This window comes from Gekko japonicus, unplaced genomic scaffold, assembly GCF_001447785.1.
Source record: "Gekko japonicus isolate JY-2015 unplaced genomic scaffold, Gekko_japonicus_V1.1 scaffold1054, whole genome shotgun sequence".
NCBI classification, from domain to species: Eukaryota; Metazoa; Chordata; class Lepidosauria; order Squamata; family Gekkonidae; genus Gekko; species Gekko japonicus.
Genome location: NW_015170307.1, coordinates 538,286 through 554,392, shown reverse-complemented (window position 1 = coordinate 554,392; position 16,107 = coordinate 538,286). Strand labels below are relative to the sequence as shown.

The following is a 16,107-nucleotide window of genomic DNA, read 5'->3' as shown; positions in this document are numbered from 1 at the left end:
ATCAATGGCATTATACTTGCTTTGCGTTGGATAATTTTTTTTTTGAAAACCTGTGTCCCCAATTGGAGCACTTGTGGATTCTAAGCTCCAAGGTATCGAACCCTTTCTTCTACTTTCAGGGTTCTCTTGTTGTGCCAAGACAACGATAGACCTAGTGATCGGTAACGTGCCCATGATGCTATACGACTTCAGACTGCAGGTGGGGGATTACTGAATGGAATGTTCTGGGGTTGCCAACTCCTGCTTCCGAGATTTGAGGGTGGTGCCAAGGGAGGACACTTGGCAGAAATGTGATGCCATAGAATCCATCGTCTGAAGCTGCCATTTCCTCCAGGGGGACTGATCCCTGTAGCCTGGATATCAGTCCTAATTCTGTGGGAACTTGATACCCCATCTGAAGGTTGGTGAACTAGAATGTTCCCTCAGTCCCCCCCCCACTACTGTCTCCACATACTCAAGTAGCATGATGGGAAAGAGAGTACTGCCATTGCTGTATCCTGAACCCACAAGGTTTTTTAATGTGGAGAAGGGTTTTTTAAAAAAATATCAACCACCATTCTGCTAGGAAAAGTTGAAGGCAGTAGGAAAAGAGGAAGACCCAAATTCAGATGGATTAACTCAATAAAGGAAGCCACGGCCTTCAGTGTGCAAGAGCTGAGCAAGCCTGTTATTGATAGGACATTTTGGAGGTTCTTAATTCATAGGATCACCATAAGCATACAGCAACTTGATAGCCCATAATACACAGAAACCATCTTTCAGTCACATGATCCTACTTGTAGTATGAAGTCCAGAAACTACTACATCTGTGAAAACTAGGCCCCAAATGTTCTTGCTACAGCCTTCTTTCAGAGATGTGATGCCTACACGAGTCTGCCTTCTGTCTTAATATGCCTGCAAACAAATAGAAACATACAGGGCTACTTTTGTAGGAAAAGCCCAGCTGTCCGATTCCCCATTCATTCAAAGTAAATCCACGTTTGATGAACAAAATAGAATTTATTAGAAGAGATGATTAGATCAGGAACAAAATCATTGTTAGTAATGACTACAACAGTCCAAATGAAACATAATAAAGGAACTTGAACCGAGACGGGACCAATGGGCCCAATTCCCGCTGGCGGGAGTGTGATAAGACTTCGCGCCCATTCCCTGGGAACACAACGGTTCATACTACAGTTCTCAGGCCTCGGAATACAAAACAAAACAGCAAGCCATAACTACTTCCCACCTCCAACTGTTCAACCTTGAGCAGTTCCGCAGGGTGCTAGTACAGAAAGTAAACATCTACAGGAGAGGCCACCTAGGGGGGGGGTGAACCAAGAAGAGTACATCATGCAGAATACAACAGACAACACCATGGCAGCTTGCTGACACCAGCATGAACTCATTAGCATAATAGGCCACACCCAACAGCAGACACTCATTAGCATATTAGGCCACACCCTTGACAGCACAGCACATTAGCATATTAGGCCACACCCCCATGTTACCAGAAGTGTGGTCATCCAGCCACACCCACCTTTTGCTTCTTATTCTGTTTACCTTGTTGTCAAAACCCAGAGCTTTTTTTGTAGCAGGAACTCCTTTGCATGTTAGGCCACACACCCCTAATGTAGCCAATCCTAATGAGTTCCTGCTGTTGGGTATGGCCTATTATGCTAATGAGTTCCTGCTGGGTGTGGCCAACTCAGGAGCCAGCCGGAACCAAAAATAGCCCTGGAAACATAGGCATTTCAAATGGGTCATACTCTGTACATGCAACTGCGATATAGCTGCAGCTGCACTTCTGTTGGCAAACAGTTCTAAGTCATGTAAACATAGTGGGACATATTCATCAGTTCAGAAATGGCACCTGTACATATGATTGTGCTAGGTCATGTGATCCATTCTTTGATTCCCTGGGGATCTATGAGAAATGTTCCATGCTGGCCTTTGGGATGACATCCTCTCAACTTCCAATCCAGTCCAATAGCATAATATCCCATGTCCGCAGAAGTAGAAGATATGTGTGGATTAGTCCCAAAGCCCATCCAGCAGTATCCAGTCTTGAACTGGGTTCCTCTAGTTTTTGTCATCATTAAACCAAACTAGCATAACTTTGAAACAGAGCACTGAATGGCACTGAATAAGTTAAGAATAACTTATCATGCATCGTCTCCCCCACATTTGTGAATAATTCCTGCTAGATGAGACTGGCGACAACGGTTCCCATTTTCAGACTTCCCAATAACTGCTTACAAAACAAATGACATTGTTAATGTAAGTTCCTCCCGCTGTGAAATTGTGCACTGGGTGTTCCAGGGCGTAACCACCAATGCCTGGTTCATATTTAATGAAATCTTGGCAGAAGTTACTTCTTGTAGCTTTCAGAGAGTGGTTCTCACCGCGTGACAGACGACTGTGAGATGCTGCTTTTCGTTCTGCTTGCTTAAACTGCAAATTGCCTTTGCAACAAAATAGTAGCAAAATTCCACCTAGGCAACCTGATCTGTAGAGTCCTCTGCTAAGACACAATGACATGTTTCCCAGGAACTCACAGTAGCCCTTTCTACCCAGTGTCAAAACCCACAGCCAACAACGGAGTACACGCTTTCAGGAAAGGTAATACTTTTATTGAAGAGCTATAGATGCATTAACATAGGCACTGTTAAGAATGGCAGTTGCCCCTTGGACATAATAAGATATAGGGTATTCATATGCACCCCCCACTGCGCTGGCCAATTAGGCACCCTCCCGCGCGTGGGATGAAGCTAGCAAACAGTTTCTAGCCGAAGCTGGGAACTCGCCTTCTCCCATGGCTCCCTGGGAAAAAGCAGACAACACAACTCCCACCTGTACATCGTTACAGATAAGCATTTCAGCACAAAGCACAGAAAGGAATGCAATAGCAATTACACTGACTCTGCCTGACCATCCCAACCCCCATGGCAGCATAGCTGGCACCCAGTCGAAGAAAGGATCCACCAGACTCTACTTACTGTTGTGTTAGGTAACTTCAGTTGCTAGAGAGGAAATAAAAGATCCCCTGCTCACCCTTAGCACAATATCCTCCCAAGTTCCAATCCAGTGGCAATAGCATAATATCCGATGTCTGCAGAATTGGAAAGAAATAGTTATGTTGCTTTTGCTTCTTTGCCCCTTCAGGTAGATATGGGCAATCCATGAAAATTGTTCATGGTCATATGAATTGGTGCATTCTGATATGGATTCTTCATTGAGCTCAAAATGTATGTATTTATTTATTTAACCCCCCTTTTCCTCTCCAGTAGGGGCTCAAAGCAGCTTACAAAATCCAAAAATTCAATTTATATAGACAAAAATGAAAACAAATTAAAGCAAATGAGACCATGTTCCAAATCATGGCTGGTCTTGGATCCAATGACCCAGCTCATTTCAGGGTCTCAGGCTGTGAGCTAGATGCTAAGAGGCAAGGGCCAAGAACTTGGCTTTTACCCTTTGCTTCTCATCTTTGGCCATGCCCAGGTGATGCACAAATCTGTGCCCCGTATGCCCCCAGGGCCAAATGAGGAGCACACAGTCGGAGTCCAGTGAATTAGATGATTATCTGTTTATTGCAATAACAGGAGATACAGGACTGGATACCTTAGCACCCAGTAACCAGGAAGGGCAATACCCCAAATGACATCATTACCGTTTATACATTAAGAAGTCTTTAATTGGTGTCCAACAGGTCTCATCATCAGAGCTGGCATTTCTCTATTGGCAAGCTCCTATCTGGATCAGAATTACAAGTCTTCACATTTTCTTATCTGGTCATGGAAAACAGAGGGGCTTTAGGGAACAATGAGGTCTTCTTTTGGCATCATTCCTGGCTTATTTGCTTCGGCCTGGAACTAGGGAGTTTTCTGATAAGATACATGAAACTTAGCTCTTGGCAGACATAGTGGGGCCAGATGCTCTATTCTACACAGAAAGACATTTCTTTAGAGAACACAGAGCCACTCCATCTCATAGCTATACTTTCAGGATGTCCTTCAACCGGGGGGAGCTTGTAATTTCAAATGTACATTCCATTCCATTATTTTCTGAATCTATCTAAAAGAACCTTTGGCAATTAAAAATACTGTAATTACTTCTATTCTAAGTCTCTTCTGCTTGGGCTAAATACGAAAAAGTCAGACTCTTAATAAAACACAATGACAGCTGACATTATACATGTCAGGTCTCCGGAGAAATGTCAAAAATCACAATCATAAATCACATTCACTGGTCCCTTGTCCTACACAGTCAACACAGGAGGAACAGAAGCTGGGCCCAGATCTCATTCAGCCAGCAAAGAGAGGTTGCTGACCTTCCCCCCCTTATCATATCCATACATTTTTTTCTTATTCCTCCTCCATTGAGATCAGGGCACCACTGACGTTCTCCCCCTATTTTAATCTCTCAACAACCTTATGAGTAGTGGGAGGAGGAGGAGGAAATTGGATTTATAACCTGCCCTTCAGTACCCAAAGGAGTCTCAGAGCAGCTTACAATCTCCTTTCCCTTCCCTTCCCCTCCCCACAACCGACACCTTGTGAGGTAGGTGGGCTGAGAGAGCTCTTCTGAGGACTGCTCCTGAGAGAACAGCTCTGAGAGAACTTGTGACTGACCCAAGATCACACCAGCAGCTCCCAGATTAGAGTCTGCCACTCTTAACCACTACACCAAACTGGCTCTGAACTTGAAATATTGAAACTTGAATATTGGCATTTGCAGTTAGGAGACAGTCTTTATGTTTGTGTTACGAAGCTTTCTCCCCCCAAAAAAATATTTTATGCCATTTGAGTAGTAAATATCCCTTACTGGTAAATGATGGAAAGAAAGGATGATTTTCTAATGTTTGCTGAAGGCTCCCACAGCTTTTGGGTTTACTAACAGAATGTCACCATTTCTTGTGGGCCTCTTAAAAATCTTACTGATAAAAAGTCAGCAGCACACAAAGTTTATCACAAACAGATATAAACATGAGCAACGGTGCACTGATGTATTAAGAATGGAGACATTTATATGTAACATTTTAAGAGCATTTTGATGGTACCATCATTGCCTAGAATACAAATGTAGATATCCATTCCTACCGCCATGTCCAAGAAAACTGGTTATGCAGGTTTTCAGTACATTTCACATTTTCATTATGTTTTAGGTGTTCATTACATTTCAGGTGGAACTGGGTTAAACTGCATTCCTTTTGTAAGGAACATAAAGTCAGATGCCACAGTAGTTGGAGTAAGCGTCCATTGGCTAGTGACCCTGACATCACTGGAGGCAAGAAACAGATTTCCTCCCCAGTCCTGCAACTCTTTTAAAGGCTTTTGGATTTTAATAGCTATGGAAATAAGGAACACATGCTAACATTTTTGGTATTCCAGTATTTGTTCCCAAAACAAAAAGACTATTTTTTGAATCTTTTGGGGATCCAAAGGTACTTTGTCCATGCAGAAACCAGAGGATTTCCCAATGGAGCTTCAGATTCCTGTGCCACATCCTACCCGATTCCAGTGGATCTCACCCACTCCTCAAGGAGGGGCCATGGCTCAGTGGTAGAGCATCTGCTTGGTATGCAGAAGGTCTCAGATTCGATCCCCGGTGTCTCTAATTCAAGGATCAGGTAGTAGGTGACATGAAAGACTGCTGCTTGAGACCTTGGATGTCTTTCCACCATCTCATATTCTAGGCTTCTGATAGAATACATTAGGTTATTCATTCATTTATTTCCCAAAGAGATACAATATTTAGCTTTTGCCAAAGCTTAACAGCAAAACAATAAATTCTAAATCTGTTATGTCATTGAAATATCCTAGTAGGAATTCTTTCTGGGTCATGAAGTATTTCAAAACTTTTGGCAGGACCTTCTTCCAGTGTTTACTATACCTCAGGAGATGTCCAAAAGACATGAAAGTGTTTTCCACTTATTGCATGCATCTTCAACAAGCATCACTTAGAACTTTTATAATTTTGTGCATCTTGAGTACAGTACCATAGATACAGGATTCTTAAAATAGTGGGGGGTTTTCCAATTACTTATTAATTTTTTGGTACATTTTTTCTAAATCCGAACATTTTTTTTCATTCAGCTCGAACACATGAAGCTGCCTTATATTGCCTCAGACCATGCATCTAATAAGGTCCCCAGTCCAATGTTCCCTCTAAGCTGTGGAGTCTTGTGAGCAGAAATTCTACCTTGTGAGCTACTGGCATTAAAAGTTGTGAGCGAGCGATTTGGCGACTGCATATATTAGTTTGCTCTGGAGCCCTCCTCCCTGAGCTGAGACAAAAATCTGTGAGCTGGAGGCTTAAAAAACTGTGAGCTGGCTCACACTAACTCAGCTTAGAGGGAACACTGGAGGGTCCCTACTGTCTACCAAGACTGAAGCTGCTCTCCAGGTTCTTGGGTAGAGGTCTTTCACATCACCGTATTACCTGATCTTTTGAACTGGAGATGTGATTTTTTTTTTTTGAAATTAACTTTATTAATTTTCAAATAGGTACAAAGTACAAAAATAAACAAAGGTAAAGGTACAAAATATATTATCCAAAATTCCAACAGTCGAAAGATTGCAGTAAATATAACATACCATACCGCTTAAACAGAAAGTGTATATATATACACGATATAATTGTTTTATCTAAGTTAAATTCAACAGCTGAACTATACATATATATTAGCATAATAAACCTAATTGAATAACATCAATTGGTACTTAGCATTACTAATGGACTCCCAGTCAAATTTGTCCATGTTTAATTTGTCTAAAATAGGAGACCACACATTCAAAGGATTCAGTATGTTGATTTCTAATTGGTTTTCTGTGTGAAAAGTATTGAAATTATCCAATAAAAATAAATCCCAAATTTTATGAATCCATTGCTGGACGGTGGGTATTTTGATGTCTTTCCAGAGTTTGGCGATTAATATTTTCGCCGCCGTAAGGACAGAAACTGCCCTTGAGAGAACAGCTCTGACAGAACTATGGCTTCTCTACCACTGAGGAGCCATGATCCCTCCCAAAATATATCCTGTATATATAGGGTTGCCAGCTTCAGGTTTGGAAATGCCTGGAGATTTGGGGGGCTTAGCCTGAGGAGGGCGGAGTTTGGGGAGGGGATCCCTGCCAAAATATATCCTGTATATATATAGGGTTGCCAGCTTCAGGTTCGGAAATGCCTGGAAATTTGGGGGGCTGTAGCCTGAGGAGGGTGGAGTTTGGGGAGGGGAAATATTTCAATGGGGTATAATGCCATACATTCCAAAGTGGCCATTTTCTCCAGGGGAACTGATCTCTGTCGCCCGGAGATCAGTTGTCATCAGTGTTCCCTCTAAGCTGATTTAGTGTGAGCCAGCTCACAGTTTTTTAGCCTCTAGCTCACACATTTTTTGTCTTCGCTCAGGAAGGATGGCTTCAGAGCAAACTAATTTATGCAGTAGCCAAGTCGCTCGCTCACAACTTTAATGTCAGTAGCGCACCAAGTAGGATTTTTGCTCACAAGACTCCACAGCTTAGAGGGAACATTGGTTGTCATCCCAACAGATCTCCAGCTGCCACCTGGCAGTTGGCAACCCTGTGTATATCTTTGACTCATTTGTCAACAGTTCCATCTGTGATCAGTAAAACATTACGGATTTTTCCAAACCAGTCCTTTATTATGGACCAGATCTTCAGTCATACAGTTGGGTTGTACGCAAAATTTCCACTTGTGCTAGAGCTCTTGTGCAAGCAGAAAAGGATGAGACAGACTGTAGTAGCTGCTTGTGCTAAGTCGGATTTATTGTCTCACCATTTGTGCAAGATCTTGTGCAACCAATTTCTATAATACATAGGGAGGGAAGCACTAGATGCTGCACAAGATCTTGTATAAGCGGCACTGCGCTGCCTGTTTATGCATTGCTGGATCCAAGCCATGGTCTGCAAACAGATGCAACAACAGGCCATGGTTTGTAATTACAAGGAAAGGTCAGATCTGTGTATTCACAAGTCTGTACACCTTCAATAAGCCACAAACAAGGGAGTCATTACCGGCTAAATATCAGGAGAAACTTCCTAACTGTAAAAGTGGTTGAGCAGTGGAACAGACTGCCTCGGGAGGTGGTGGATGCTCCTTCGCTGGACGTTTTCAAGCAGAGGCTGGATGACCATCTTTCGGGTATGTTGTAGGGCTATTTTTCAGCTATGCTCCTGCAGAGTACAGGGGGTTGGACTAGATGACCTGCAAGGTCCCTTCCAACTCTAACATTCTATGATTCTATGATCTGCTCTGAAACAGAGAAAAACTATGGTTTAACCTCTTGCCTACAAACCTCTTACTTGGCTACCACCAGGACAAGGGCCTTTTCCACCTTTGCCCCATCCTGGTGGAATGCCTTGCTGGATGAGGTTTGAGCCCTACGAGACCTTCCAAGCTTCCACAGAGCTTGCAAGTCAGTCTTATTCAGGGAGGCCCTCTCCAGATCTTGTTCTGTTGGTCCTCCTGGAACTTATCCACTTTATATTTTATTGATTACTTATGAATGACCAGTGTCTGATTTTATTATCTTTGTATCTTTATTTTTTATATCCAATTGTTGTTTTATTGTTGTAATCTGTCCTGAGTCTTCAGGAAAGGGTGGAATAGAAATCAAATCAATAAATAAATATGTATAAATAAAGCAATAGAAACTAGGATTCTAAACCACAGTTTAAGCTTTGTCATTATCTCTGAGATCAGCCATAACCTTAGACTGAATTCCACCGTATCTCTTAATATTAATCTGCGAACAGCAGCGAATCTGAAAGTACCAGAACCACAAAAGGTTGCATTTCTTCCGTTTTATCTTTCATGTCCTGATATGTAAAACTGTCCTGCTTACAAAATTCCCAGTAACAGCCATATCAATCTGCTCATTAGCAAAATAGATTGCAGTGTCAGGATGATAACGGACTTCCTTTACCAGTTTCTCGTAAGGAATGCAGAGATTGCATGCAAAATGTGTTGAATGCTGGAAAAAAGCAGCACAGAGATCTACCAAATATAAATTGAAGTTAATGACACGCTCAGACTCAATTCTACCTTAAACTTCTTCCAAGAATTTATTGCTAAAGATTTTAATAGGATGAAGGATGAACACATAGGGGCCTCTTTGAAAAAAAAATAGTATTTCATTCCAACTCTGATAATTGGAGTGTCAAATGTTAATAGTACAATCCATAGCCTAAATCCCTGCTGGAGCATCCAGCATGAATACTAGACAGTTGCTCAGGCTCTGAACACAAATACGATATACAACCAAATGGGAGATAATTACTCTTTGCCATGACAAAATCATTCATAATCCTTAGCACTTCTGACAGTGTTCATGGTAGATTAATACCCTGTACTCCCATTCACGCACGATTGCTCTTCATCAAAAAATGGGCACTGCCTTCTTTGCCAAAAGGGAAGGCTACATGCCATGGTGGTACCATCTGGTGATTCCCATTACAACCTATCTGTTGTACCAAAACAGGGAAAGTAAATACTTGGTTATCTTCTGTTTTCGGGCAAACAAAACATCGGCTGTTAGCATCTTTGGTTCCCTGAGCAGGCCGTCTCACCTGTCTCTAGCAAGAACAATCTCCTTTGCATTATTAGAACCTAGGCAACTGAGAATTTGCTCTTTGTAATGCATACTTTTGCTATGGAGGAAAGAAATTTGAAATATGAAGGAAGGGAGCATAAAGACACAATTAAGATTTCCCAGAAGCCTACCTGTAGGATCCTTTCTTGAATTGTTCCGATATTTTGTTCAATTATTGCCAGGGCTTTTTTTTTGTGGAAAAAGCCCAGCAGGAACTCATTAGCGTAATAGGCCACACCCAACAGCAGAAGCTCATTAACATATTAGGCCACACCCCCAAGTTACCAGAAGTGTGCTCATCCAGCCACACCCACCTTTTGCTTCTTATTCTGTTTACCTTGTTTGTTGTCAAAACCCAGGGCCATTTTTGTAGCAGGAACTCCTTCGCATGTTAGGCCACACACCCCTAATGTAGCCAATCCTAATGTGTTTGTGCTGTTGGGTGTGGCCTATTATGCTAATGAGTTCTTGCTGGGTGTGGCCAACTTGGGAGCCAGCCGGAACTCCGTTCCTGTGCGTTCCTGCCCAAAAATAGCCCTGATTATTGCTATCCCTGGGTGTGTTAAGTGCAGTCAAGTCACTTTCAACTTATGGTACCCCATGAATTAATATCCTCCAAAACGTCCTATTGTTAACAGCCTTGCTCAGGCCTTTCAGAATGAAGGCCATGTCTTCCTCGACTGAGTCAACCCATCTCATGCCGGATCTCCCTCTTTTCCTGCTGCCTTCAGCTTTTCCTAGCATTATTTCCAGTGAGTGTTGCCTTCTCATAATGTGACCAAAGTATGACAACCTCAGTCTAGTCATTTTAGCTTGCATTGAGACTTCAGGCCTGATTTGATCTAGAACCCACCGATTTGTCTTTTTGGCAGTCCACAATCTCTGTAAAACACTTCTCCAATACCACATTTCAAACGACTTGCTATCCATAACTTGGTAGTGACGCACGAGAGTGGCATTGACATTGGGAAAGCCTCAAGCCCTTTTGTCCTTTGAAAGGTATGGAAGAAGAAGAAGAAGAAGGAGAAAAAGGAGAAGAAGAAGAAGAAGAAGAAGAAGAAGAAGAGGAGGAGGAGGAGGAGGAGGAGGAGGAGGAGGAAGAGGAAGAGGAAGAAGAGGAAGAAGAAGAGGAAGAAGAGGAGGAGGAGGAGGAGGAGGAGGAGGAGGAGGAGATTGGATTTATACCCCGCCCTTCACTACCCAAAGGAGTCTCAGAGCGACCTACAAACTCCTTTCCCTTCCCCTCCCCACAACAGACATACTGGGAGGCTGGTGGGGCTGAGAGAACTCTGACAGAAACTGCTCTTTTTTCAAGAACAGCTGTGCCAGAACTATGTCTTGCCCAAGGTCATCCAGCCAGGTGCAAGTGGAGGAGTGGGGAATCAAACCCGATTCTCCCAGGCTAGAGTCCGCGCACTTAACCACTACACCAAACTGGCCCTATAACCTAGTTCTTTCACCTCTCAGACTCAAGTTCTTCCTCTCTCTGATCATGAGAAATTCTTCCCCCTATTCTGCCTTTTATATACGGCTCTCCAGAATGTTTGCCAGTATCCAGGTGGGGCATAGAGTTCTCACGGAATTATGAGATCAGTTCCCCCAGAGAAAATGGCAAAGTCAGAGGGTGGAGTCCATGGCATCACATCCCTGCTGACCTCCCTCCAGTTCTGACTCTCCTGACACCACCCCCAAATATCCAGGAATTTCCCAAGCTTGAGTTGGCAACCTTCGAGCCACATTCAAGGGTTGCTACTATGTAAGTCGGACCAGTGAGGCATCTTTGGTCCAACTTACATAGTGGCAACCCTTGTAGGTGCTTTCTAAAACTTAGGAGACCTGGCGCATATGTAAGTAGATTATGTAGTGGTTCATATTTTCTGTTTTGTAAATTATATTATTCATTCTTAGGAGACATTATCTTTTACAGAAAACCTGAATAATGTTTACCTGTTAAGAAACTGCTATGAGACTTCCGGTATTGGGTAAGATTGCATGAGACTGTATAAAATAAGGGTTCAATGTTGATTTAAAAAAATGGACATCTGACTTCAATGTGGACATCTATTCCAGACTTTATTGTTTTGAGAGATTGTTATTCTGGACTTTGTTCTGTCCCTCTGGGATATTATGAATTTGTGTATTGTCCTATGATGGATTACATGCATTGAATTACTTATTGTATTGTAGTCTCTTTTCTATAGCTCTTGGGTGGGATGGTCAGTGCGCAGTTGTTATTTTTTGTTTTTTCTTGTTCATAAGGTACTGGACATTACTGATATTGTGATGGTAGAAAGTGCCATCATATTGCAGCTGACGTACGGCAACCCCATATGGTTTTCAAGGTGAGAGACGTTCAGAGGTGATTTGCCATTGCCTGCCTCTGCGTAGCAACCCTGGACTTCCTTGGTGGTCTCCCATCCAAATGCTAACCCAGGTCAACCCTGCTTAACTTCCAAGATCTGATGAGATCAGGCTAGACCGACATGGCACTTCTTGAGAATGTTAACATAACATTGGGAGGAAGCTCTCTGGTTTCTTTTGCTCAGAAACAGGTGTTACTTACATTATTGGAATATGCATCCCAACTTCATGAAACTGAGCACGACTAATTATTTTTTCTTATTTTTTAAATAGCATGGCAAGGAATTAAAGCAATCCCATTCTATTTATTTTCCTTTTCTTGGAAACGAGAAACATTTACACAATTTGTGCATATAAATTATTTTAATAGTGGTTAAAATAGGGAGTGTGTGGTAGTAAGACATGTTTAAGATGCATAGCCAATCCCTTTCTATAAACCTACAGTCACTTTCATGTAAGGGCAGGATTCTAGATCCCATATAGAAGGGCAGTCCTATGACTTTTATTAGCAGTGCAGGAGGCAGTAACAGCTTCTTACCCCATAGGTATAGGAAAACGAAAGTGGAGGCTACTGAGACTCATCCTTCCATGCATCACTAGAAGTTTACACACATCGAATCTCCAAACACTTTGCCAGAGATGTCCGCTTGGTCTCCTTAGTCTCCATCACTTGCTATTGGACGGATCAATGGAAAACACGACAATCCATTTACTGGCACTGATTGACTGTGGCTACTTGGGATGGTTAGGGACCAATACAGAAAACTGTGACAAGTCTTATCCCCTTCCTTCCCAGACTTCACAGCTGCCTACACTGGGGTGTCATTGGTGTGTGGATGGAAGAATAATTCCCTGCCAGAACTTCATTTTGTAGAAATGACAATCACTGCATTATTTTTGTGAACTGGTGTTTATGAATCCTGGATTTTATGTAACGTGTTTATGGAACCTGTGGTTGGCCAAGTGTTTGCCATGTGTACCACAGCAGTGAAAAATATATGCTTGGATTTTAACAGAAAGGAATGAATGAAAGTTCAAAGTTAGGAAAGTGAATTTTTAAGACGTCTGTATTAACTGGTACACACACTCACAATTCTAAACCAACATTTCCTCTGGTTGCAGATGCAAGCGATAGTCATCTCAGGAAGCCCAGCATTCGGGTGTGATTGAATCAAGGAATACCACCAGGCTTGTAAATAAACACCAGGTTGCTCATGGCAAAAAGGAAAAAAGCTGCCTCTGAGCTACTGAGTAAGAAGCTTTTGCATGTTGGAAGCCAATTGCTCTTTTCCCCTTTCATCCATCTGCCAGGAATGACTAACATAGGTTATGTGTGGGCCGGTGAATGAGCAAAAATGTTTGTGAGCTAGTAACTTGTAGGCTTATTTACAAGGCTGAAATAAACTTAGCCATGTCAATCAAACCTCTCATTTCGGAGTGACCATTTGAGCCAACTAAACAGAATGGTAAACAATCTGCAGCACAGACTGGCAGTATCGGGGGGCGGAGGTGGATGTGCAGTGCCATCCCAACCAGAGTTGCGCCCTTAGAAAAGTCTATGCTGAGGATGTCACTGATGAGCTCCCAGTGCCATATTTTCCATTGATTCCCTGTGTTGCCCTGATAATAACAGAGTTCTCATTCTGAAGACAGTCCCAGCGGGACTTCTGCCCAGAGCATGAAGGCAGCTTTCCAATTTACATTACGGTCAAATTAGCAAGTAGAATGCTGGATTGGCCAGTTTCTGCTTATGCCAAGGAGATGTGTTAGCTCATAGTCTCGCTGTTGCCACTCATGCGCACCACCCTTTTCTTAAACTATTATAAAGTGTGCATACATCAATCTTAATTATATGTGTCCGCTGTAAAAAACGAAGATCGAAAATGATAAAATATTGCTCTAAGAATTCGCACAGAGAGGTATGTGTAGGATTGCCAGGCACAGCCTGGCAACAGGTGGGAGGGTTGCGGGGAGGTGCAGTATGGGAGACAAATGTTTTAAGAATGCAGCTTTATGTACTTACTGGAAGTTCTTACTGAAAATGACCAAAGGTAGCTCTAGGAATCACCAGAAACTAATATATGTGTCTGCTGAAAAAAACGAAGATTGAAAATGATAAAATATTGCTCTAAGACTTCGCACAGAGAGGTATGTGTCAGATTGCCAGGCACAGCCTGGCAACAGGTGGGAGGGTTGCGGGGAGGTGCAGTATGGGAGACAAATGTTTTTAAAATGCAGCTTTATGTACTTACTGGAAGTTCTTACTGAAAATGACCAAAGGTAGCTCTAGGAATCACCAGAAACTACTGTAAAACCATAAAGTTTCCAGTGATTCCTAGAGCTACCCTTTATCACTTCTGGTAAGAACTTCCAGTAATTAAACAAGGCTGCATTTAAAAAAAAAAATCTGCCACCACGGCTCTGAGTGATGGCAGGTAGCAGAACCTGGGGACATGGGATCCCCACCACCACCACTGCAAGCTTTGCAGCCCGAGGTATGTTGGTGATGGTACTAGCATTAGCCAATAGGTACTCAGCTCTTCCACAGCTCAAACCAAGGGAAAACTGGTGAAGCTGTCCTGCTGCACACACTATGCTGCAGTACATTTCATTTATTTGGAGGTTGCAACAACACCATCAACTGGCCTCCATGACTTTTCTAGTGTTCCTCAGTGTATCTCATTTCAGTTCCCCATCCATAAACTGGGGAATGATTAATGGTTTATGGTAAATGATTATGGTGTGAGTGAACAGATAGACAGAGAGAGAGAGAGAGAGAGAGAGAGATGATAGACGGGTGGGTGGGTGGATAAATGATAGATAGATAGATAGATAGATAGATAGATAGATAGATAGATAGATAGATAGATGATAGATAGATAGATAGGTAGGTAGGTAGGTAGGTAGGTAGACAGAGACAGACAGACAGACAGACAGATGATTGATGATTGAATAGGTAGGTAGACAGACAGAAAGACAGGTAGGTAGATAGGTAGATATTTGATAGATAGATAGATAGATAGATAGATAGATAGATAGATAGATAGATAGATAGACAGATGATTGATGATTGAATAGGTAGGTAGACAGACAGACAGACAGGTAGGTAGATAGGTAGATATTTGATTGATAGATAGATAGATAGATTGATTGATTGATAGATAGATTGATTGATAGATAGATGATAGATAGAGATAGATAGATAGATAGATTGATTGATTGATAGATAGATGATAGATAGATAGATAGATAGATAGATAGATAGATAGATAGATAGATAGATAGATAGATAGATAGATAGATAGATGTATACGTGTATGTATATCTTATCTGTGTGTGTATGTATATCAAATTATATACTGTAGGAACAGGAGAAAATATTGAAAAGAGATTGCAGAGAAAAAGCACTCTGTGCCACAACTCTAGTTTAAGGCCAAGGCCAAGTTTCAAAAAGGGATTCCTAGCAGGCACTTGGAAGACTCAGTATCAGTAGGATATTTTTATACCTTTGTTTCTATAACAGACAGGCTGCAAATAACTCAGCCTCATTCTCCTGGAGGTGAGTCTGCTTTAAAAGGACAGTGGGTAGGAGACAGTAATTAGTTAACCCTCGGCTTGACCGGATCCTGGCACTCCCTCCTCTACTCACCCCCCCCCCCTCAACCTGTGGTTAACTTCTAGAAGTTCCTTTTTTCAAAAAAAAAAAATCAGAGTGAAATTGGGGAGGGAATATTGCAGCCCAGGGTTTCCTGTTCACCGCCACAGATAGATATATAAACGGGCTCTGAATGTGCCTGGACAGTGATCGCAAAGCTGCTACGAGACTGGAGCACTTCCGAACTGCCTGGTTGCCTTCCCAGAGCCCTGAGGTTTTAAAAGCGACCACAATGAACAAGTTCCTGTGTTGCACGCTTGTGGTGAGTCCTCGCCCAGAGACAAATGATTTTCTTTGGAACTGACAAGATCAGACTGTCGATACCGTTCTCTCTGCTCTCTGCTTGCTTTAGGTTTTTCCTTGTTGGGTCTTTAGTAAGCTGGCTCGCTTTTTAGCATGAAGGGGGGTTTTGTAGCCAGGCTTCGACAAGGAACGGAGTATTTCCAGTTTCGGAGGGAGGGCGGACGTTAACCAGCCACTTTTTGGAAGGTAG

General features: G+C 42.4%; 1 protein-coding gene across 1 annotated transcript in view; it reads left to right on the top strand.

The window, feature by feature from the left end:
* The first annotated feature begins 15,783 nt into the window (after nucleotides 1–15,783).
* TNFRSF11B (tumor necrosis factor receptor superfamily member 11b) overlaps nucleotides 15,784–16,107 on the top strand; it is a 28,712-nt gene continuing 28,388 nt past the window's right edge. Inside the window, exon 1 of the mRNA XM_015417982.1 lies at nucleotides 15,784–15,876. Coding sequence (XP_015273468.1) covers nucleotides 15,847–15,876 — 30 coding nt within the window. The 5' untranslated portion in view covers nucleotides 15,784–15,846. The remainder of the gene's footprint in view (nucleotides 15,877–16,107) is intronic.